At 60.8% G+C, this 23,594-nt stretch overlaps 2 protein-coding genes across 5 annotated transcripts in view; one reads left to right on the forward strand and one right to left on the reverse strand.

Moving 5' to 3' along the window:
* Positions 1-4,082, forward strand: part of KIF21B (kinesin family member 21B) — a 42,609-nt gene extending 38,527 nt beyond the window's left edge. For 2 of the 4 annotated variants that reach the window (XM_020906984.2, XM_020906985.2), the window contains one exon: positions 1-4,082. In XM_020906984.2, the coding sequence (XP_020762643.1) occupies positions 1-100 (100 nt within the window). In that variant the 3' untranslated portion in view covers positions 101-4,082. The other 2 variants (XM_020906986.2, XM_020906987.2) reach the window with 1 other exon arrangement.
* Positions 3,073-23,594, reverse strand: part of LOC110146270 (maestro heat-like repeat-containing protein family member 7) — a 26,929-nt gene continuing 6,407 nt past the window's right edge. Inside the window, exons 8-28 of the mRNA XM_070474640.1 lie at positions 23,265-23,372; positions 22,769-22,904; positions 21,974-22,062; positions 20,417-20,566; positions 18,743-18,897; positions 15,831-15,975; positions 15,301-15,461; positions 14,598-14,735; positions 14,374-14,488; positions 11,294-11,434; positions 10,609-10,785; positions 10,193-10,351; positions 9,409-9,510; positions 8,898-9,000; positions 8,366-8,425; positions 7,590-7,677; positions 6,530-6,644; positions 5,238-5,324; positions 4,163-4,252; positions 3,743-3,802; positions 3,073-3,255 (exon numbers count right to left, since the gene is read on the reverse strand). Coding sequence (XP_070330741.1) covers positions 3,073-3,255; positions 3,743-3,802; positions 4,163-4,252; positions 5,238-5,324; positions 6,530-6,644; positions 7,590-7,677; positions 8,366-8,425; positions 8,898-9,000; positions 9,409-9,510; positions 10,193-10,351; positions 10,609-10,785; positions 11,294-11,434; positions 14,374-14,488; positions 14,598-14,735; positions 15,301-15,461; positions 15,831-15,975; positions 18,743-18,897; positions 20,417-20,566; positions 21,974-22,062; positions 22,769-22,904; positions 23,265-23,372 — 2,562 coding nt within the window. The remainder of the gene's footprint in view (positions 3,256-3,742; positions 3,803-4,162; positions 4,253-5,237; positions 5,325-6,529; positions 6,645-7,589; positions 7,678-8,365; positions 8,426-8,897; positions 9,001-9,408; positions 9,511-10,192; positions 10,352-10,608; positions 10,786-11,293; positions 11,435-14,373; positions 14,489-14,597; positions 14,736-15,300; positions 15,462-15,830; positions 15,976-18,742; positions 18,898-20,416; positions 20,567-21,973; positions 22,063-22,768; positions 22,905-23,264; positions 23,373-23,594) is intronic.

The following is a 23,594-nucleotide window of genomic DNA, read 5'->3' on the forward strand; positions in this document are numbered from 1 at the left end:
TGACTGCCGGGTAAAGTTGTGGAATTACGTCCCTGGACTCACCCCCTGCCTTCCGCGCCGAGTCCTGGCCATAAAGGGCCGCGCCACCACCATGCCCTGACCCCCGCTCCCCTCCCCTCCTCTGTCTCCCCCTCCCTCATCTCTCTCATCCTCCCCTCTCTCCTCTCCCCTCTTTCTCCACTTCGATCTGAGCTGCTTCTTAACGGTATGAGATTGGTTTTCTCTAGCCCCATACCCTGCCTGCCCGAGATTGCCATGCCCGCCCCCCTTCCTTCCTTCCTAGCATGGACGGGGCACAGACCCCCAGGAGAGGGGTGCCAGGCAGCAGAGAGCAGAGGGGGGCCATCAGGCCCAGACAAGACAAAACACAATAGCGACAAGAGAGCCTCCTGTTGGGCCACGGTGGCCACAGGCCCCTCTCCTTGCCCAGGGCCCGCCCCCACCCCCAGCAGTCACCCTCACCCTGGGTGACGCCTGGCCCTGGGTCCCGGCCACACCTGGAGAGCTGGGGACTCCAGCCCGTCCTTCATGCGGGGGTGGCCGGCCAGGCCCATGGCAAGAATTGACCGCCCTCTCTCACTCCACCCAGTGACCTGACCGTGAAGTTCTGGAGTGCCCGGCGCCTGCCCAGCGGCCCCCGCTAGCAGTGAGGTCAGAGGACGCCCACCCCTCGGCCCAGCGGCCTGGACACAGGAGGGGACAAAGGGTGTGGCCGATGGGCATGGCCTCTCATGCCCCCTCCCCACCTTCCCACGAGATGCTGTCCCCCACATCCCCCACCTCGTGGGCACAGGGCGGTCAGGGAGGAAATTAAGCTGTGAAGCCAAAGGGCGATTCCTCCTATTTCTCCCTCCTCCTGGCCCCGAGTTCTGCTGCCCAGCTGGCCACCCCCTTCTTCCAGCCTTTGGCCCGGGGGGGCTCCTGTCGGAGAGGTGAGGCAGCCCCCACTGACCAGGCCTCCCCTCCGTCCCCCGGCCTAGCCACTGCACCTGCCTCTGAGCCCAGAAAGACAGCCCTCAGGTAACCATACAAACCAGGTGCGGGCAGCTGGCCCTGCAGTTGACCTCTGCCCTCGGCCACCAGTGGCCTCTCCCCGCGGACCCCGGCGATTCCTTGGGTCCCTTTCTGACAGTCTTGGCGGAGCTGCTGGAAAGATTCCTTTGGGGAGATGGTCAGAACGCTTCAGTTATTTATGTTGTTTTTTATTTTTACTTTTGCTGTTGCCTCCTGGAAAACTGACTTGAAGTTCCTCCCCACATGTTCATTCCCGCAGCTCTCGGGGCCGGGATTCCCGCGCCCTGCAGGGCCACCTCTCCCCGTGCTCCGCATGCTCTGCAGAGGAGGGCGGCGCCTGGGGACTCTGCAGCCCGGGCCTGTCCCCACCTCACCAGGGGGCTGCTCTCGGGACCTGCCTCCGGCCACTGGGCGCCGCAGTGCCTTCCTCCGTGGGGCCGGGCGCCCACCCGCGCAGCCTTACACCAGCCGCGCCCACAGGGGTCTCCTCGCCTGTGGGGTCTCCCGCCTGCGGCCCCCACTCCCCAAGGCCCACGCGGGCCACACAGAAGCAGCTTGGAAGACAGTCCGCCAGGAAGGGGCTGGACATGTGCCCAGCCCCCCCACACCCCCTCCCCCACGCGCCCCCCCAGCCTGAAAGCGCCCGGCGACCTTCTCTGCTTATTCAGGAGACGTGTCCAAGCCTTAGCTGGCGCAGCCGGGGCTCCCCGCCCCAAGGGGCCAACAGAGAGGCCGAGTCTGCCGAGCTTCTCTTTCCTGGAGGGCTGCTCCCCCCCCCCCCCCCACTCCAAGGTGTTCCTCTTTTCTTTTTCCTTTTTCCGCGCATTTTTCTGACGCTGACCTGGCCTTGTGCTTCCCGGCCTCAGTCTGGGGGGCCGGGAGCCCCAGCTCTGTCCAGAGAACACGGTGACCTCTGGGTCTTCGAGAGGCGGCCCTCGACGCCCCTCCCCACGCGGCCAGGGCCCCAGCACTTGGGGCGGAGGGAAGGAGAATGGGGCCTCTCCCCCTGCGCAGAGCCTCCCCCAGCTAAGAAAGCCGTCCCGCCGTGAGCGGCCCCGGCTGGGAGCGGACGTCGGGGAGCGGTCGTGCAGAGGGACCTGCGCAGAGCCGGGACAGCGCCTTCAGGGCCGGAAGCCCCTCCTGCTGGGCGCCCCCAGGGGCGCTGGAGCCCCCTCCGCCGCGGAGAAGTGGGCGCGAGTCTCCCCCCCCCCCCCGCCCCGCCCCTCCGTCTACCAGCTCAACAGAAAGCTCAACCTTGCGACCTGTACGCGAGAATCCGCATGACTGTTTACAGACTGTAGAAACACAAGAGACTGGCTGCCCTGGCCTGGGGCCTGGACTGTGGCTGCAAGCCTGTCCTTGCTCGAGGGGGGCCTTGGCCCACTAGACGTGCTCGGCGTCCCTGCCCGCCGTGTCCCGCTGTTTCCGAGTCCGCTACCTCATGGTGGGCTGGCTCTGCCGTCCTGGCGGGAAGCCCTGACTCCGGGGTTCGGGAGCGGTTCCCAGCGGCGTCCCGGAGCTCTGACGTCGGCGCACGCCGTCGGGGCTGTCGGGGCGCCGGGTGGGGCCCCGTGCCCCTCCCTGCACAAGCTTCCGGTGCGGAAGCACACAGTGGTTGAGACTAGAGCACAAGGCGTGGCTGGCGGCCGGCGACCCGCGCGAGGCCGCCGGGAGGTTCCGCCCCAGGGGCTGCCGCGCAGGCCCGCGCCCACGGGGCTTGGCACAGCTTGTCCCCCTCCCAGGGCTCATCCCGCGCTGCTGCCCCTCTCAGCCGCCCCAAGGCTTGAGGCCGGCCCTGCAGGCAGGCCGCGTCAGAGGGCTGGGGCCCGGAATAGCACCCTCTTTTCCCCACGTCCCGAATCTTTGAATGCCTGACCCCGGCCCCCCTGACGAGCTTGGACACCCTCCCCCCCCCCCCCCCGACCCCCGGGCCGAGCCCTGGAACAGCTTTAGTAGCTGGCCGGCGAGCTCCCCGAACGGGCCCGTCTTCCGGCCTTCTCAGCCGGGTCCTGAACCCAGACCTCGGCTCTCAGCATCCTCAGGCCAGCATCTCTTCCGTCAGCGGGGCTGGCTCCTCCGAAGCGGCCAGAAGCCCCCAGGCAGCACCTGGCATCGCGTCCGGAGCTTGCAGGGGGGAGGGAGGCTGAGAGCCGAGGCCAGCACGCGCGGGCCTCTGAGGCAGTCAGGGAGCCGCCGTTTGGGAAGGGCCGCCTTCGGGTCTGGGGGCTCTGGCCCTGCTGCCTGCCCGGGAGTTGAAAGCACAAATCGCTGGAGGGAGGATTGTCCCTGGGGCCTCCTTGTGCCACCAGGCGGGGGAGGTGCCCCGGGCGGCCCCTGTGAAGTCAGGGATTCCTGGCCTCTCCTGCCCTTTGGGGGAGCCCAGGCTGCCGGCATCCTCTGAATCGGTTTGGGCCGGGTGCGGGCACACATCCTGGTCTTTGAGGCTCGCCTCACCCGCTGTGCCGGAGCCTCGAGCGCCTCCCCACCAAAGTGACCCAGAGCCAGCGCCTCCGACCCTTTGCCCCCCATGCAGGAAACAATGCTGAGCTCAGCTGGGCGTGGCCCTCGGGCCTGGGCTCAGGAACCAGGGCTCGGCCGGTTCTCCCCAGCAGCCCTCCTCTCCTGCTCCCAGGCCCTCCCCTGCCTTCTGATGTGCAGGCACAGAGCCCACGGGGAAAGTTCTCACTTCCGAGCGTCTTTGCTCTCCTCCCCCCGCCCCGGGACTCACAGGGTGCTCTGGCCCCCACCACTCGCTGGTCTGGCCCTCCGAACGCCTGTCCCGAGGGCCCTGCAGGGCAGCAGGGACTGCTCCGGGGGAGCCGAGGGTCAGAGAAGACCCCTGCCCCACCCACCAGCGCTTTTCTAGCCATCCCCTGCCGGGGCGTGGGGCTGTGTTTGGCTCAGCTCCTCTGCTGGGTGGTCGCACAGGTGTGTATATGTTTTGTACGTTGGCCAATGACTGTACATAGTGTATGAGAGTTATTTAAGCTCATGTTGTACATTTCTGTTCCCAGACAGGATGTGAGTGTTCTAAGAAGCTGTCGTGAATAAAATGTGAATGGCCGTTGTCCATGGTGTGATCCTGAGGGCTGTGGACACTGAGCGGGTGGTCCTTCCCCAGGTTAGGGGGTGGGGGCTGGCCACTCACCAGGCCCAGCATGAGGGTCACCGCACAGGTGGTGGGCTGGGGGCCCACCAAGGGAGCTGCACACACCCCCAGCTTCCCCTGGATCCCCTCCTGGGACGGGTGTGGAGCTGGAGCGAGGTCGTTCGTTTCTGAAGGGCGCCTGCTCTGTTCCTGACACTGTTCCCGGCATCGTCCATCGGACAGTCATGACATGTGTGACGGGCGCCGTTGGCGCTTTCTGAAGTGAGAAGAGTCTCAGAGCAGAGGTGGCTTGGCGGCGTCCGGCTGTGAGGAGCAGGCAGGGCTGGCGTGCGTCCTGTCCCTGGGGTGGAAGGTGACCCTACACTCGGACGGAACGAGGATGAGACAGAAACAAGCGTCAGGGTCAAGGACGGCTCCCTCGGGCTTGACACTGGCCTCCAGATCAGTGCTTCTCAGCCTCGCCTCCCGTTTCCTCCCCCCGACTGTCTTCAGGCTCCTCTGTGCTCCGCCTCTTGTGCAGGTGCACAAGCTGTTCCTGCAAAACTGAGGTGCCCCCGAGCCTGGAGCTCGCCAGGTCCTGCCCGTCGCCAGGGTTCCGCAGCCTCCGTGGCGCTCGCGTGGCCCAGGCCTGTGTGCACTTCAGAGTCCGCGGCCCCCCGCTGCCCTGCCCCGCTCTGCGTATGATTCTCTACTTTGTCAGGCTCAGCTCTAATGAAAACATTTCAATAATAGTTTTATTGAGATGTAATTCCCGAACCACAAAATTTACCCTCTTTGGGGGGAAGGGTGCTGACTTCAGTTGGTTTCTGTCTGTATTCCCTCTTGGAGGCTTGTGGCCACAGATGCTGAGCAAACATTTAAAGAGTGCGCGTGGGAAAAAATGAAAGAATAGCAATCTTGGCGGGTGGCGAGATCAGATGTCACAAACCACCTAAACCTAACTTTTGCTTTTGAAAACCCCACATCACCACACCAACCCCCAACCCCCCAGGCCCGCCGGCAGGGAGGCCGGGGCCGCCTGCAGCTTCCTCCCTCCAGGACTATCTCAAAGCTTTCCTTCCTGATGTCTGTATTAAGAAGACAAGGGTGTCTCTTTGCTTTGTTTTGCAAATACCAGTCCAAGCTGCGCTGTCATCCTGCACAGGCCCTGCTGCTGATCCAGACCTGCAGCTGGTGGCGGGCTGGTGGCGGGGCTGTGCGTCTGCAGGAGGCAAAGATGCTGTGGTCAGAAGGAGGTCACCCCGGGAGGTTTCTGCTCCTCACGCGGAAGGGGCCTGCCAAGCCAGGGCAACCCTGAGCCAGTGATAGAGACGCATGCCCCCAGCCCCGGGGCAGGGGGCGGGGGGCGGGTGCGCTGGCTTCTGGCTGGTTGACGGAGCCCCACCCAGGCCACGTCCCACCCAGTCTCGCTCCGCGTTGCTCCCCACAGACTGTCTTTCACAGAGGATCTGGCCTTGGGGACAGAGCCTCTGACATACGGAAGGCGGTGACTAGGCGTCGCCAGCTGTGGGCCAGCCGAGGTGGCCCCGGCACCGCTGAACTTGTCCGCAGAGGCCTGGAGCCGACTGCAGCCAGACGCTGGCCGCAAAAGATGGTTTTTCCAAACTCAAGTCTTCAAGATGCCAAGGCACTTGGGGTGGGAGGCAGGAACAGCCAATTAAGGGACGGCCGTTTTTATTCATTTCACGTGGGATTCTTCTCTCCAGACTGTCAGAGTAACAACCGCTTGTTATAGAAAACTTGGGAAACAAGCCAGTCTCAAGAAGAGAAACACTGTGTGGGATGTAAGTTACCAGGTGGCTTTCCAGACAAGCAAGTGTCACTTTTCAAAATCTGATACCAGCCCAGGTAAAAAGAGCCTATCTGCCAATGCAGGAGACGCGAGTTCAATCCCTGGGTTGGAAAGATGCCCTGAAGGAGGAAATGGCAAACCACTCCAGTATTCTTGCCTGGAGAATCCCATGGGCAGAGTCTGCAGCCTACAGATCATGGGGTCACAGAGTCAGACATGACTTAGCAACTAAGCACGAACACATTCATTGCCAGGGCTAAGTGGCATCTTAAAAAATCGTCTTTCCCAACCCTCTCAATTTACAGATGAAGGGAAGTGAGGCCCAGAAGCCAACAGACTTGGTCCAGACCATCCCGGGACAAGAGGGCCTTAGAGTCCGTTTACTGCCCCGCTGGTCTCTGCCCACGGGGCCACTTCACTTGGCGTGCCCCAGGCAAGGGGGCTGATGGTCTCTGAAGCAGGTCCTATACCAGTGAGTGTGACCTGCTGATGGGTTTAAATAAAATCTGCCCTCCGTCTCTGCTTTGTGACACAAAGCAGTGACCTCAGAGCCACTTTGGAGAGTGAGGCAGGACGGCACGTGCTCCCCGAGTCTTGTGGGGTTCCCCTCGCACCTCCACCTGCAACGGGTGCAGCCGGTAAGGCCCCCAGCGCCAGCTGGTGACAAAGGCCGTGGGCAGAAGAGGCTTCTGGCTGGTGCCACGGTTAGTGCGGGCTTTAGCTCTGCCTCTGAGGTCACCATGACAGAGACTCCAGCTGCTGCCCAGGCTCAGACAAGGTGGGGAGCACGGTCACTGCTGAGACAGAAGTGTGGGTGCTCTGTGTGTCCCCGGGGGCTCAGGTGCAGGTCACAGAGGTCATTATGCGACTAGAGCTCTGTCCAGGGTCAGCTGATTGAGCTTGGGGGTAACAGGCGAACCCCCAGCTCCTTGTCCGGCGGGCGGAGCAGCCAGGGGCTCCGTGTGGACACAGAGCCACCCAGGGGACAGTGGGATGGTCCCAGGCAGAGCCGGTTCCAGCAGGAGCAGCGGGAGACGGCAGGCGCTCACCCGGCTGACCTCTCAGGTGGCAGGGGGAACAGGCTTTCTGGATCTGGGCCTGAGCACTGTCACCAGGCTGGTCTGGCTGGGTCAAGGACAGCAGGGTGGCATTCTCTGGAGCCGCCCTGGGTTTGGAGCACAGTGTCCAGCTCTCTGACCTCCCGGGATGTTTCAGAAACTGACTCACACCCTCCCATAAGCTGTCCTCCCGCTTAAGTCAACCAGGGAGGCTGCTGTCACCTACAGCCAGGAGCCCTGCCCACACCCCCTGAATCCCATCATCACTTTCCTCCAGTTTTCCCATCAGCAGTTCAAGCTAATGCTCAAAGAGCCCCCTCGCCCTGGCAGCCAGGCCCTGGGCAGTGCAGGCAGGGCAGGGAGAGCCGCCTAGACCTGGAGGAGGGGGAGTGGGCGGGAGTGGGCTCCAGGGAAGACAAAGCAACACCCCAGCTGGAAGTCTCCGCTTCTCCTTTTATTACAGAAGCTCTGCAGGGACACCCCACATCTAGAGCAGGGCTCAGAAGCCAGGCCACGGTCTCTTGCCGCTGCAGTCTTGTCTGACGAGCCACGGGCTCAGAAGTAGGCCTTCCGCGGCCTCCTGGGGCAGAAGCAGGAGGTCGAGCTGGCGACCCACATCTCCTCCTTGGCCTCCAGGACGTAGGAGGTCTGCGTGGCGAGGCAGCTGACCGTGGGGTCCAGGTCTGCCCGCATGTGTCTCAGGGCTATGACAGACACACGGGCTCAGCAAGAGGGCCTGGGGGTGCGGGGCTCATGGGGGTGGATGGGCGCTGTGCAGGAAGGGGAGGGTGGTGGGCGGGGGGCCAGCGGCTTGTGAAAGGGGAGCCAGAGTATTTCTGGGCCTGGGACCGGGCACTGCTGGGGCTCTGGGAGGCGTGGCTGGGGCTCATCCAGTCCAGGACCAACCCGGGGGGGCTCCTGCCCACTTCCCCCGGCCTGGTTCCGTCCTCCTCTCCCCAGAGCACCGCGGGAGCCAGAGCCTCCGGCTAGGGCTGCAGCAGGACTCGCAGGCACCAGGGAAGCCCGCCAGGCAGGGGTGCGGGCTTGGGAGAGGGAAGGGCAGGTTGAGGGGTGGGGGACACGGGGCAGCTGCCCAGGCAGAAAGAAGGTGCCAGGAGCCCCCGTGTACCCCCAAATGAGAGAACGCTGGTGTCCCCTTGTGAAGAGGTTTAGGACCCCCTTCCACCCACCCCCGGCCTGCTGATGACTGGCTGTAGCTCAGCGGGGAGGGGCCGAGAGTGAACGCTGGGGAAGGGGGACCCTGAGCAGAGCCCCAAAGCTGAGCCCTCGCTGTTGAGCCTCCCTGTCACTGTCCCCCCCCCCACTTGCCCTCATTTCTGAGGCCCACCAGCCACGACTGAGGGACAGGACGCAGGCCGGGCTCACACTGACCTGCGCGGGCCTCCTCAGCCTCCCCGGCCTCCTCCGCGCCCAGGGTCTGGATGATCTGGCCTGCAGGGGGCACAGAGCGCCTCACTGGCCCACAGAGGACCAGGGGGCCCACTGCACCTGCTCTGCGCCTCTTCCCTGAACACCCACCATGCCCGCCCTCCTTCTGTCCGTCCCTCCCACACCCGGCCAGGGCTCCAGACTTTCTCCTTGAAGCCAGGATGACGTCCCCGCTTCTCTGAAGGGTCTCAAGCAAATGGGGCATCGCCTCTGCTGGGCGGTGCTTTGTTTGGGGACGTTGATGGAGCCGGCCACTCCAGTCTCTGAGCTGACCGCCCAGGAAGCGGCTTGTTTCGCGGGAGAAGGCCGCCCAGCCCAGGCAGGGGCTCCCCGCGGGGTGGGGCGTGAGGGGGCAGGTGCGGACAGCGCTCCGCCCTGCTCGGCCACTACCCCAGGCTGTCTGCCCGCTGTCCCAGCTCCTTGGGCTCTGTGAAGGGGGCCACGGCGCCCCGGACAGAGGGGAGGCCCGCCGTACCTGCGAACCACACGGCGGCCCGGCGGATGGGGACCTGCGGGCTCCTGAAGAGCAGCACGCTCTGCTTCAGGAACCAGAGGGCTCGGCCCGCCTCCTGCTGCAGCTGCAGGAGAGACGCCGCTGCTCCTGCCGCCCCGGCCCGACCCGACCCGGCCCGGCCCGGCCCGGATCCGGCTCCACTCGCGGTCCAGGCCCCGCCCAACCTAGCCCCGCTACACCCCGCCCACGCCACGCCACGCCACGCCCCGCCCCGGCCCACGCCCCGGTCCTCGTCATGCCACGCCCACGCCCCGCCACGCCCCGCCCTGCAGAGTCAGCCCCCAGGGAAACCCGCACATCCGCACCCCGCCCGCAGCTCCTGCTCCACGAAGGCCTCCCCAGACTGCCCAGGCTCCGGGGTTCACTTTCCCTGGACTCGCTATTGAACTGCTGTGGCCGCACGGAGAGGAACCCGACAGCTGGGCACCCCAGCCACCCCCACAAGAGCAGGCGGCGCGTGGCCGCGACCCACCAGGGCGCTGAGGACGGTCCACACGTCTTTCTCAGCGAAAGTCGCCCTGAGCTTTGACCAGCCCAGCAAGGTGGCCAGGTGGCAGAGAGTGGGCCGGGCGATCTGGAGAGACAGGGAAGCCCAGCCGGAGGAGTCAGGGTGCAGGCCGGGCGGAGATCCCGAGGGCACAGGGGTGAAGACAGGCGGCCGTGAGCTCAGCCCTGCGGGGCCGGCACTCAGTTATCCCGGGGCCTCCGACGTGGGGAGGCCCGGCCGTCCTTCGACTCTTCCTGAGCCCCTCCTCCCGCTGAGGAGAAGCTGATTTGCCCCGTTGCTATGTTACCGCAGCAAGACCCACCTCCTCACTTACCCTGCCAGCCCACAGCCCCCAAGCCCTCAAAACTGCCTCTTGGAGATTGCCCGGAAGTCCGGATCCTCTAGCTGGGGGGTCACTCCTCTCATCAAGGTCGGATCCGCCAGAAAGGTGGCCGCACAGCTGACTGGGGCGGACCCACCCAGAAAGAGGACATCCCAGCTGCCCGGCTGGCCCAGGGCACCCTGACCCGTGCCCATGAGAACCTCACTGGGCAAAGGAGCCTGGTGTGTGCAGGCTGGCCGCCGCGCTTCTCAGCGGCTAGGCTCAGAGCCCAGCTCACCCACTCCAGAACCTGGGCCAGCCTTCTCTGCCCCCAGTGGGTGTCTCCCCATCCCAGGACCCCATCTCCAGTCAGCCTCTTCAGCCCCTCGCCAAGTGCTCACTAACATCCTGCGAGTACCAGCCACCCTCCGGCCCGTGGCCTCTCACCTGGGCTACTCTGCCGTTTGCATCCTCCAGGTGGAGTATGAGGAGGATAAGCAGGTTGAGGACTTGGTGCCTCAAGGGGAAGACAAATACCCCCCTGCTGACCTTGGCCAGGAGAGCCCCGTAGATCTCAAAGGCCATCACACGCATATGCTCGGCCTCCTGGGGAGAACACACACGTGCACGCATGCGAGGGCCTCCCAGACAGCGGCCCTGAGCCCCCCACTGTCTGCAGGGCCCCCCGGCATCATGACCCCACTGCGACTGCCCCCTGCCCTCTGGACCAGCCACAGGCCTGGCATTGTGGCCGTCAGCCCCATCGCAGGCGTCGCCGTCTGGCCAGAGGGCCTCTGAGACAGTTCTGGCCACCCCATCACTGGCAGACGCCCCAAGAGGGAGACAGGCCTCAGGGCACGCACCTCCTCCAGGAAGGGCGCAAGGGTGAATGTGAGCTGGATGAGGAAGGCGGCCGAGTGCTGCCAGGGCAGCTGGTCCACCAGGTCCCTGAGCACCTGGAAGGTCTCGGCCACGACGCTGCCGTCCATGGAGTAGCAGCAGCTGAGCACGTAGGGCTGCAGGGCACGGAGCTGCTTCCCCTGCGGACCGGGCGATGGGGACAGTCCCACCTGCCAGGGAGCTGCCCCCAAGCCCCACCGCACACAGGCTGCGTGGGGGTACACCCCTCCTGTCCCCGGACCCGGGGTGCTGGCAGGGGTGTGCTGGCAAAGAGGGGGTGCCGGCGGGGACGTGCCGGCAGGGGGGAAGCCTCCCCGGGGGCTGTCGCACAGCACCCCTCTCCTCACGGGGGAGGGAGGAGACACCCCTCACCCCCCAGCCCACAGCACCCTCCCCTCCGCCTCCTCATCCCTGGTGAGGACGCCTGGCTCTAGGAGACCCGGCGGGTCGGCCACCCGGGGCCCTTGTGGGAAGCCTCCCCCTTTCCCGGGGATGGTAAGAGCAGCAGGGGCTTGAGCCCCCAGCCCCGTCCTCAGTGGGCTAGCTTCACGGGGACTGCCTCGGTCTGACCCAGCGAGAGGGGTCCACCCTGTCCGCCCGTGGGCCCTCTGGGCCTGCAGGTCCGGGCCCGCGGTGCGGCCAGCTCACCGTGTTCTTGTGCCTCGAGAGGATCTCCACCGCCCGCAGCAGCAGCTTCACGACAGCCGGCTCCTCGCGCTGGAACCAGTCGGCCACGGTCCTGATCATCTCCTCGTCGGCAGCGGCCGCCACGTCCGGGCACTGCAGCAGCTGCGCAAGGACACGGACAGAGTCGGAAAAGGCGGGCCCGGAGGAGGTGTCCTCGGCGACCTGGAGTCCAGGCTCCTGCGCGCGAGTGAGGAAACACTCCTCAGGATTTGGAAGAACTTCTACAGGGGCCAGTGGTCAGCTGGAGGGTCATGTCACAGGCTGTCGTTCCGGAAGCCGTCCCTCCAGCCCGCAAGTCTCCCCGGGGGACCTTTGCCAAGGGGAACCCCAGGGGATCAAGGTAAGAAACACTGGTGTCTACACACGGAAGGAACCATGTTTGCTTGCTTGCCTATGAGAAGTATGGGTGCAGGACTGATGTGGTTGGAGGGAGATGGAAAAATGGGAAAGAAAGGCGACAGTTTAAAGAAAATCGCAAATGATTTAGAAAATAGAATATAATTAAAAGAAATTCAGAATTTGGAAAATAGAATACAATTAAATTTAGAAAATAGATTCTAGTTTCAATAGAATGTATGTTCAATTTAGAAAACAAAATACAATGAAAAGAAAATAGCAAATATTATTTGTATATTTATGTAAATTATACATGTATCTATATTATTTAAAATAAAAGTAAACAAGACAAAAGCTAATCCGATACATTTAACCAACATGAGCTTGTTTTGTGTGCACGCACGTGTGATGTATGTCTGTCTGGGTCCCCACATGTGGTCCTGATGATGGGGATATTTTTGTGGACAGCTACTGTCTCTGACTGGCAGGCAGGCAGACCCACCTCTTAGACTTACTAGCTGAGCAATTTTCTTAGATTCTTTGAACCTCAGTTTCATCCTCTGGAAAACAGAGGTAATAACACCTTTTTTTCACATAGTTACAGTGAGAGTTAAAATGACTGAGCTCCCTGAGAACCCTGGACAAAAGCTCACGGCCCTGACGGTTTTACATATTTCTACTATGATCCTGCCCAGGAAACAGATGGGGACAATAAACAGGGCAGGTGAAAAACACATGGCTTATCAGGAGTTTTCATAGCCATTCTCTCCCCTTAACAGACCCTGATCTACTTCTTCAGCTGGTACCTAAAGCCCCACTGGTTTTCCACCTTAAAACTGATGGCTGGTAGTGAAGTTCACCCCCCCAACCCTGTGGGGGTCCAGCCTTCTCCCCAGATGCTGACTCTTCCTTCCTTGCTTCCCAGCCCAAAAGTGCAAGAAGGGTGGGAGATGCAAAGGCCCATCTCCACTGTTTTCAGCAGACATTATGCATTTGGGGTAACTTCTAGAGAGGTTCTCTGTCCTAGCTGTATTTCTAGAAGACAGCTCTAAGCTTGGGGTCTTCTCAAGCAAACGCCCACGGGGACCCCACCCCAGACCACCGGCAGAGAGGACGTGTAGGCAGGACGGGGGAGGGGTGGCGCGGTGGTCAGCCCTTTGTGTATTTAAAAGCTGCCCAGAGGATTCCCAGCGCAGCCTGAGTCCAGAACTCCTCCGTGCTGGGGGTCCCCCTGCCACCCCAGCGTGTGCCTCGTGCTGCTTCCCGAAGCTGGGCGCCAGGAGCTCCCAGAGGACAACCACCACTGGAGTAAATCCAGAAAACGAAGGCCTCCCCCGGCCCTCAAGGTCCAGGCTCTGCTGACGGGGCCCAGGGGTCTGGCGCGGGCAAGCTCCCAAGAGATGAGGGGCACTCGTGCTGGCCGGTCACCTGCAAGGAGCCCCCTTCTGGCCAGGGGCCTGGGCATGCCTGTCCACACGCTCCATCCTCAGCAGGGGGTCTGACAACACCAACACACCTCCCTGTCTGCCTGGGTCAGAGCCTCACCCCCGTGCACAAATCAACCCAGGTTCACGGGTGGTGGGCGCTCCACAGACACTGATGCCCGAAACCTGCCCAAAACACAGCGCGGCCCACTAGACAGGTTCTACCCGTCTAGGTTCTAGGACGAGCACCGTATAATCTGCTATCTGTTATTTCAGAAGAAACCCCCTCCTACTGAAAAAAACTCAGTGGCTTCAAATTACAAAAGGAGCTTATTTAAAGCTGTGGTGAGTCAGAAATCCTGAACTCCCTTTAAACACCGCCGGTGGGAGTGTAAATTGGTACAACTTTACTGGAGGGCATTAGTCTAATTAGACAAATCAGACTAACTTGGCACTTGTCTCAAGAGTCAGAGAAGACATTCATATTTTTTGAACCAAGTCTTCCACTTATTATGATTCGTAGTTAAGAAAATAATCTAGAATATGGACAAAACTTTCACATAGAGATGTTCACTATAGTGTTATTATAATAGTGTAAAATTATAAACTGAATGTCAGATCAATCATAAAATACCTTTGTGATGAGATATTACAGCCCCATTAAAATTTATGTATAGCGCCCCCCCCCCCCAAAAAAAACACATAATGACGAAGAAGATGCTCTAAGACAACAGGATACAGAATGTGAACAGTGATTTCAACCATGACAAACACACCCACGGTGGTGGCTAAGTCGCGTAGTCAAGTCCGACCCTGTGACCCCATGGACTGCAGCGCGCCAGGCGCCTCTGTCCACGGGATTCTCCAGGCAACAACACTGGAGTGGGTTGCCATTTCCTCCTCCAGGAAAACCCGCCTCCCCATTCAGACCAAAATCTAGAAGTGGTTTCTTCTGAGCATGGTTATGTTGCTTTTAAGATTCTTTTCCATAACTTCCAAATTTCTATACCTTTTTTTCTGCCAGGTGACCAGAATACCCTGAGCCAACCAGGGAGCTGAGCAGAGTGACTCCGAGGCAGAGGTGGCTGCAGGGGCTGCGTTGTTCTATGGAATCAGAGCCGAGCTTCAGTCGCCCCGGGAAAACGCAAGGCCTGAGACTCCAGGTGACCACCCAGGGGTCCTGAGCCACGTCTCCCAGCCTGATGTGAGGCAGGCCACGGCCCCCCGCAGTAACTGCTCCCGGAGGGGCAGCCCCCCCGCCCCCCAGCCCCGGCCACTCGCCTCGGTGAAGAACACGAGAGCCGTCATGTGGTTCTCGTGGTCGGGGTCCTGGAGGATGCGGACGGTGAGGCGGAAGACCGGGCGGGTGTGCCAGCAGTTGCAGACGACCATGGCCCTGTCAGGGGGACAGGCGCCCGGGTCAGGCCTGCGTGCAGGGGGCCTTGGGGCGGGACGGGGCTCCACCAAGGGGGGTGGGTCCCCCGCCAGGCGCGGCCCAGGCTCACCTGCCCAGCAGGGCCACCCCCTCGTGGTGTCTCTCTGGACTGGTGAGCAGCTCCCAGCCCTGCAGTTTGTGAACATAGGACACGTAGTCGGTGTACCCCGCGCTCCTCATCAAGGTCTGCAGCGCCTCCACGGAGCAGCTGGTGGGTGCGGGGGGCAGAGAGCAGAGGAAGGTCGTCCTCTCCTCACCTGGGAAGCTCCTGTCCACCCAGCCTCCCGCACAGCCGCCGCCTCCTGGCGGCAGGACAGCCCTCAGGGACCCTGGCGACGTTCCACGAACGAGGCACCCGAGGCCAAGACAGCTGGGGCACCGGGGTGGGGGCGGGGGACTCGGGAGGCGGGTGGGGTCTGCAGACTCTGGTGCCCGTGTCAGCTTCTGCACCCATGTCACGGAGGGACCGGATCCCTGCATCCGCCCAGAAAGCCAGACATACAAAGAGTCTTTCTAGGAAGCCCGGCAAGGGGCTTCCCTGGTGGTCCAGTGGTTAAGACTCCGAGCTCCCGGGGCAGGGGGCCCAGGTTCCATCCCTGGTTGGGGAACTAAGATTCCACGTACTGCACAACATGACCAAAAATAAGAAAGAAAAAATCATCAATAAAAAGCCTTGGCAAGAGCTGTTGGAGGGTGTGTGGGGAGCACTCCCGGGCCTGGCGGAGGTGAAAAACAGCAGACAAGGTCCCCGAGCGACAGCGGAGAGGGGGTACCTGATGGGGTCCATCCCCTGGCTCACAGGGGGCTGGGCAGCCCCCGCCCGCAGGAGGGAGGAGATGCGGAACAGCAGGGCCAGGAACAGGTGCGGGAAGAAGGCCTGCACCTCCACCCTCCGGCCCGGCTCCAGCAGCAGCTCGCGCAGGGCTCTGGTGGCCTGCAGGGCGGGGGGCACTGTCAGCCCAGCCCCGGGCCCCGACACAGCCCACGCCAGCCCCCGGGGCCCCCCGCCGCCAAGCCCGGGGAAGCGGAGGGCCGTTTAAAGCCCTCTGGGGCCCTACTGGTGGCTCGCTTCTCTTGCCGTCCTTGGGGGGTCAGGGGACTGAGGTGCTGGTCTCACTGTCCCTGCCCAGGAGAACGAGGAGCCAGTTCTCCGGCACGGCAAACTCCCCAGGGCCCCACGCGAGAGGAGGCTGCAAGGGTGTTCAGCCTCCTCTGTCCACAGCAGCCGCTTGAGAGTTCCAGACAGCCTGGGATGGACCCCAGGGCACCCTGCCCGCCCTGGCCCCATCACGGGCCCACGTACGATCAACGGAGAGATCTTCGCCCTGCAGCCGGGCTCCTGGGGCCGGGCCCTCTGCTGGGGGGTCAGCCTCTGCAGGAGGTGCTCCATGATCACTTCGTAGCCTTTGGGGAAGGACGCCAGGATCTCCCAGGGCTTGTGAGCCCCCCTGCAGAGTGGAAGCCCACCCACAAGGTCAGCATCCCAGGAGGGGCTCTGCCGCTCTGCGCAGGGCCAGTTCCCCTCTTCCTACCTTCCCCTGTCCCTTCTCCCCTCTCCTTTCCTCCTTCAACTCCTTCCATCTTTCCGTCACCTCTGCACCTCCTGTCCTCTGCCACCTCACACGCAGGTGACTGAAAGTGCTCACACGGCCTGTGGACCTGACTTGAGAAAACAGCTGAGGCCCGACTTCGGTGAGGCCCATGGTTCGGATGCCTCCGCTATGGCCGGGTCCCAGCTGGTGCTCCGGCTGTCGGTCCAGGCCCAGCAGGTCACCCTCCAGTCCCCGGCCGGTCAGCTCCCCGCACAGGCCCTTCCAGCCTTGCCTGAATGCATTTCACTTATGTTTTTCCTTTGCCTGGGATCCGTTCCCTACTCATCCCGACCTGACAAATTCACACTCAGAGGAAGAGGAGAGAACTGAAAATTATTTCTCCAAATAACATGATACGATTTCAGGAAAGTCCGCTTGCTGTACCCAAGAAGCCACGACCTTGGCGAGACAGGAGGAGAGGGTCATGAAGAAATAAAAGAGAGACTGAAGATGAGGATGAAGACAGTCTCCCTGCTGTGGCATCTCCGGGCTCTCAGGACAAAGATGAGGGGAAGAATCCAAACAGAAAACGTGGGCGCTTGGCCAGTGCTTCGAGTGTCAATCAGTGCAAGAGACAGACCAGCGTTGCCCTTTTCTGTCCTGGCCGCAGAGCCCTGGCCAGGGAAGTACGTAATTTCTCACCTGGGAAATTAAGATTGCTTATTAATTTCTGATAAATGCTCTGCATCATGGTAGGGAAGTTTTTCCTGCAATACAGGTTTTTTTTTTTTTTTCAATTAGTACTAGCCTTCGAATTCTTTTGTTAAATGCTTTATAGCTTTCCATGATAAGTTTAAACATATGTACGACTATTCAAGCAAAAACTAAAACTTTTTTTGGTGGTGTTTCTTCATGTGTATAGATATAATATGTATGGCAACCACACCATACAGTAAGGAAGCTATATGTTGAAAGCTTCCATGTTTTCTTGAGGCTGTAAAATATTAATTCTAAATGGACTATGAAAGTTTAGGGATGTCAGTACACTATGACAATTGAGGTTTGTAAATCCCTAAGACTCCACTAAAAATTGATGGAGTCAAAATCCAATGGATAAATTAAGAAGGAGTACCTTAAAAAAAAACACAAACTATGCAAAATAATTCAGGAAGGTGGAAACATAGCAGCAAACCCTACAGGAGGCAAAGAGAAAACAAATCCTAAAATGACAGACTGAGCGCCTCCCCTGGTCCCGTGGTTAAGAATCCTTCTGCCCAGATGGGACACGGACACGGGTTCACCCCTGGGGGACGGACTCGGTCCTGCATGCCACAACTGAGACCCGGCACAGCCAGATAAATGAAAACAAATACATAAATATTAAAAAATACTTTAAAATAAGCGAAAAATGCTTATAAAAAAAGAAAGAAATAGGTAGAAGATTTGGAGATTCGGCCAAGCAGATATGTGGAGGTAAATGAACACAAGAAGTCATGGTCAGCACAGTTACAGTTAAGTTAGTCAAGCACAAAGAAAAACAACAAGGTGCCTCTGCACACTCATTAGAATGACCAGGTCTTCCTTAATGACGAGGCCAAGTGTGGACAAGGGTGGACGCCACCCGAAAGCACTTTGGTAAGCTTCGGATAGAAAGGCAAACGCTACAACCACGGGTGGAAAAGTTTGGCGGCGTCTTTAAAGGTTAAATGGACAGCTCCCATATTACCCAGAAACGCAACCCCTAGGAACTTAGCCAAGAGAGATGAAAGCTAATATTTACACAAAAGCCTAAGCACAAATATTTACAGCGGCATTCCTTGCAATGGCCCAGAACTGGGAAAACCAGAAGGTGAGTGATGAATACACTGCGGTCTGTGCACAGAATGGGGTGCGGTTCAACAAGGAGCGGGATGCACTTCTGACACACACAGCACCCCCGGATGAACCCCAAACACCCACGCAGGCGAGAAGCAGGATCAGACGCGCGACTCGGCTCCGTGCAGTGTGACCGTGCCGCACGGCTCTGCTTCCGGGACGTCCTGGGAAAGGCCCAACGGCAGGGGTGGAGAACAAGTGGGGGGCAAGGCTCGGGGGGTGTGGATTCCAGCAGTAGGGGTTTGGAGGGCAGTGGAAGCGCTCTGAGTCTTCATTGTGGTGGTGATGACTGTGACTATACTTTTGAGAAAATTTGTGGAACTGTGTAGTCAAAGGGTGAATTTTACTACATGGAAAAATTTTAATGTTTTACAGCTTAGTACATCCATACTATATAATATCAGACAGCTATTAAAATTATTTACAACTAGTTTTACTTTTGAGAAAATGCTATGAAAAAAATGTGGGGATTGGTATATACAAGCGTGACTGTACATTTTTTAAAATCTTTTTGTGTATGTTCATTTGTTGTGTTTGTAAAAATTGAACAAAATCATCTTTAAGAAGTAGACACACTATAAATTATACCTAAGTAACAGCAGGGGTTGCCTTGGGGTGAGATTTAATCTTTTATTTCTTTTTAAAAACTGTACATGCTTTCAAAGTTTTCTGCAATAAGCAGATATTAACCGTACAATCACCTTGCCCCAACTAAGGAATTTAGTTGTACTGAAAGTTGTACATATTCTAAGCATAAGCAGATCGGCAGAGTCTGGGGGCTTCTCCGCGCCCCTGGGGGCCCACCCACCTCTGGGACTGCTCGTCCATCTCAAAGAGCGTCAGAACCACCTCGTCCGTGTAGCTCTGCGCCAGCACGTGAAGCACCTTCCCGACGGTCTCCTGGGCCGCAGCGTCTGTGGCGCCGTGCACGTGGTGGTAAACGTGCTGGATGATCTCAGGCACCTGCAGGGGTGGAGGGCGGAGAGCCTGCTTCCTGGGAGCGCGACACCCGCTCGGCAGGAGCCTCGGACGCCGGTGCCTAGGCTGGGCTGGGGGCTGTCCCCCCACCATGGTTTATGAGCACAGGGTAGAGGGCAGCAGGGAAGAGGCTGAGGAGTCGGGTCTGGAAACCAGGTGGCAAAGATCAGAGCGGGGAACCGGGGCGCAGAGACTGTTGCCGGGGGAGGGCGGCCCCGCCCCGGCCGTGTGGACGGGGGGCCGCGTGGGCCGGGGCCACTCGGCCGGGACACGAACCCTCCTCCCCACTGCCCGGCTGTGCGCCTTGGCGACAGCTCAGCCCTCTTTGTGCTCTAGCTCCTCATCGGAAAACGAGAGCCGGTTCAGCCTCCACCTGGTGGTGGAGTCTGAGTGAACACGCCGCGTGCGTGCCAGTGTGCTCAATAAGGTCCAGTTACCCAGGCCGTGCCCCCCGTGAGCTTCTCCCCGACTCCAGTGACGTCCCTGCGGACTTGTGGTAAGAATTAAATAACACAGCACGTGACTGCGGCCAGCCTGGGGCGAGGCGCCCGGCGTTGGTAAACCTGAATAGTAACTGAAGTTAGCGAAACGTGGGAAGCTGACCCGGGCCTGGGGGCCACGGGGCTGCAGGCTCCAGCTCACCACGGGGAGAAGGTTCCAAATGACGGAAGTGGTGCTGGAGGAGACCTGAGCTCTGCGTGGGGTTGGGAGCAGAGTCCGGCTGCCCAGGAGCTGGGTAGGGATTCCACGTGGGCACTGGGGGGCTGCCCTCCAGGCTGCCCTTCGGCTCAGGAGCGTTCAGACGGCGCCCCAGGCCAGAGAGGAAAGGAGAGCCTAGGAGCTGCTCATGGAGCGTCACTGGTGTCGGGGTGAGGTGGGAGCAGGGGAGGCCGCCGAAACGGCAGCGAATCTGTCTGTCCATAGGAGCTCTGAAAGTGGCCTAACAAAAAGGACTGATGAAGAGACACTGCGCTGGCTTAATTTCCCTGGGAACCAGGCCCACCTCCAACAGAGGGCTGTGCTCCGGCTCCAGCTCGTGTCAGTCTGTCCCAGGTTTATGCACAGATACGGATATATAGATACACAGATACAGATACAGGTGTAGATGATAGACACACGTAAAGACGCAGAAACAGATATCTCCCAATCTTGCTGGGAATTCTCCCGCCGGCCTGACAAGCACTCAGAGGCCTCACCCCGGGTCTGGACGCGGGAGGGAGGTCTGAGGTGTCTCCTGGTCCCGGGAGCCCACGCGGGTCTCCTGCTGGAGCTCTGATGCTCATCTTCCCTTCCCGGTGGAGACAGAGACCAGGAAGGGCCATCCCCATGGAAGAGCCTTCCACACAATTGCAAACCACCCCTCATTTAACTTTTTCTCCTCTGGGTTCAAGGATCACGACTCCTTAACCCCAACCAATAGGAAGTGAAACAGCAAGATCCAACATGGAATGGAAAGGAAGAACGCCCAATTGCCCTCGGGCCCTGGAGTCCCTGGAGTGGCTACCTTGCCGATGTCGGGTACAGAAGACTTCAGGATCATCCGCAGCACCCTGGAGGCCGCCTGGACGTCATGCCTGCTGGGGTCGGTCAGGGCCTCCATTGACACCAGTATCAGGTCTGCTCTCTCCTCGGGGGTCAGGTACTTCCTGAAGAACTGGGAAAAGGGGAGCCGGGCTGAGCCCCTCTGGTTCTGCCCGTGGCCTCCACACCCTGGAGAGGCCGGCCGGCCTGGGTCCAGCCTGGCCAGCACCCGGCTCCCCACGGGGTGACGCCGAGGCAGAGCGTCACCAGCTGTCCAGGCCCCCGCTGGCCCAGCGGTCCCGACAGCAGCAGCATAAAAGTGAAAGTGAGTGAAGTGAGAGTCGCTCAGGCGTGTCCGACTCTCTGCAACCCCACGGACGGTACAGCCCATGGAATCCTCCAGGCCAGAACCCTGGAGCGGGGAGCCTCTCCCTTCTCCATGGGATCTGCCCAACCCAGGGATCAAACCCAGGTCTCCCGCATTGCAGGCCGATTCTTTACCAGCTGAGCCACAAGGCAAGCCCAAGGACACTGGAGTGGGTCGCCCATCCCTTCTCCAGCGGATCTTCCCAGAGGGAGATGGTAAAGGCGTCTGGGTTTGCATCTGGGGTGAGCTCTGATGTCTAGCGGGGAGACCGCACCACAAAGCAGGTGCAGGCTTCCAGGTCTGAAGCAGACACGGCCAGTCTCACACAGCACTGAGCCCCGAAGCGGGGCCTGCCTCTGCGGCTGGGAGCTGGGGACTCCCTCAAGGCAAGGAGGCGGGCAGTCATGGGGCGGCGTGCAGATGGCAGCCAGGGACCGAGAGGGGCGTCCAATCAGATCTGGGAGGCTAGAGGAGGCGCCTGCTAAAACTGCAGGAAGGCTTCCAGGAGGAGGCAACAGATTCCACAAAGGCCTGGAGCGGCTCCTGGGCCTGTCCCGCAAGGGAGCCCCGAGCCGGCGGGAAGGACGGGATGTGGGATGAGGCGGTGACACTTAGCCGACGCCACGGCCTCCCCGCCGTGCCACATTGGACGTCGGTGTGAGCACAGACTCGCGCAGAGTCTGAAGGGGAGTGAGGCGATGCTGTCTGTGCCTGAGCAATGGTTCTCGGACTGCGGGGCAGAAAACGGTGCCTCGGTGGGGCCGCCTGCAAACGGCGGCAGTGAGAGGCAGGAGGTGGGTGACGGCCATGGCAGGGCCAGAGCAGGTGGACGAGCCAGGGATTCAGGAGGCAGAGTGGACGGGCGTGGGGTTGAGCTGGGCGTGGAGAGGAAGGGAGAGGAGAGTGCAGGGCGGTGTCTGGGCTTCTGGTGGGAGTGGCGGGAGCTGGCGGGGCCTGGGGCCAGCAGTCCGCCTCTGCTGAGAGAAGAGAGGGAAGGCGGGCCACAGACAGAGGTGCACGGGGAAGAGAGGGGACCGCACCTCACTTTACAGTCCCTCTCAATGACTTAAACTTCAGCCCACCTCAGGGCAGCTAGGGCAATACGCCTTCCCCTCCAGCACACTGTCCACGAGACCTGGGACTTTGCCGCATTGGGTGGGGAGCACGCGTTACCATCGTTAGATCCTGTATGCTGGCCAGCCACTCCCCCCGGAAGTGCTTCTGCAGATCCTTCAGGATGTTCTCTGTCTTCTGTTTCACACCTGCGATCCAAAACCAACGGCAGGGCAGGGCCTCCACGGGGAGAAAGGAACACGCCCTGCGCTCTTCCCCAGTAAACCTCAGAGCGGATCATGAGAGTTCCAGGGTGGAGTGCCGCTGGCCCATCACGGCATGTGAGGGTTCCCGGGCCCTGGTGCCAGGCCGGCGGGTGGAGGTCAGTGAGGCCGGGGAAGCGGCTGGTCCTCCAGCAGCTGCTGCTCCCACATGCCGTTCCCCCACCCCCAGCCAAGTAACTGGGAAATGGACCCAGTTTGATCAGAAGAGACAAGTCTCTGAAGCTCCTTTGGGGGAGACGGGCAAACTCCTCTGACACCTCTGTGTGTGTGTGCATCCATATCTCTGATTTTCTTGGGGCAGAGGAAGCCCAGATCAGGGCTCTCCAGGTTGTCCCGTGAGGAGGGAGCCTCGTTTCCCAGCCTGGACCCTCGCAGCAGTGGTGGGACAGCTGGGAACACTAAGAGGCCAAGCGGACCTCACAGGTGGCTGCAAGCCTGGCTCCTGTCCTCCCGAGAATACCTGGGAATCTCCCACAGGAGGGCATGGTGTCAGCATTGGGCTGGGGCTCATCCGGATAAGGGGTGTTCAGGGCGTTGCCCCGAGGGGAGAGGCCAGCCCTCGTGGCGCGGGGCTCCCAGTGGGTCCCCCGCCTCTCGCTGCCCCGAGGCCCTCCAGGCCGAGATCACTCACTTCTCTGCAGCACAAGGACTTTGAACAGGTAGTGCAGAGCCTCCGAGGCGCCCTCGCTGACCTCCAGGCTGCAGCTCATGCAGAGGCGGCCCAGCGTGCCCATCAGCGTCCCCGTCATGGAGAACTTCGCCATGTGCTGCAGGGGGATCTGGCTGCACCCCGCGGGCCACAGGGGCATGCCCCCAGCCCCGCCTGCCCAGGGGACCCCGTCCCCTCCGACTTCCCCTCCCCTCCACACGGCTTGGGATCCGCTGTGGGTGCCCCCACCTCACCAGCTCCACACAGTGCTGGCAAAGAAGACCTTCTGAGTCAGCACCCAGGGGAGGGGGGCGGCCAGACCCCCAGGCACACTGGCCAGTGCGAGCTGTGGGCCCACCCCCTGGCTCCCTGGGCCAACGCCCCCCACCCGGGCTGGGATGTATCTGCCTGCTCAGAGCTCACAGGAGCAGGGGGACCAAGGGACCCCTGCAGGGCCTCACGCGCCCTAGGCACTCACTGCCAGCTTGGTGAAATTGCAGATAAACCTCAGGATCCGGGAAACGGCGCCCAAGATCCGGGTCTGCTCATGCACTTTATCCGACTGCACCAAGCAAGGCAGGATAATCTGCAGAGGGAGCAAGGAGATTCCCCCCACACCTTCCGTGGGGTCCCACCCTCCCCGCTCAGTCTCACATCCCCGACCAGCACCTCGGAGCCAAGCAGATGCCCCTGACGCACGCAGCATCCTGATCACAAAGACAACAGGAGTGTGGCCGCTGCCGGCCCAAGTTTATATATTTCTAGTTTTCTGTGATGAACATGCATTGCTTGTAAAATTAACAAGAAA

This window comes from Odocoileus virginianus, chromosome 11 (assembly GCF_023699985.2).
Source record: "Odocoileus virginianus isolate 20LAN1187 ecotype Illinois chromosome 11, Ovbor_1.2, whole genome shotgun sequence".
NCBI lineage: Eukaryota > Metazoa > Chordata > Mammalia > Artiodactyla > Cervidae > Odocoileus > Odocoileus virginianus.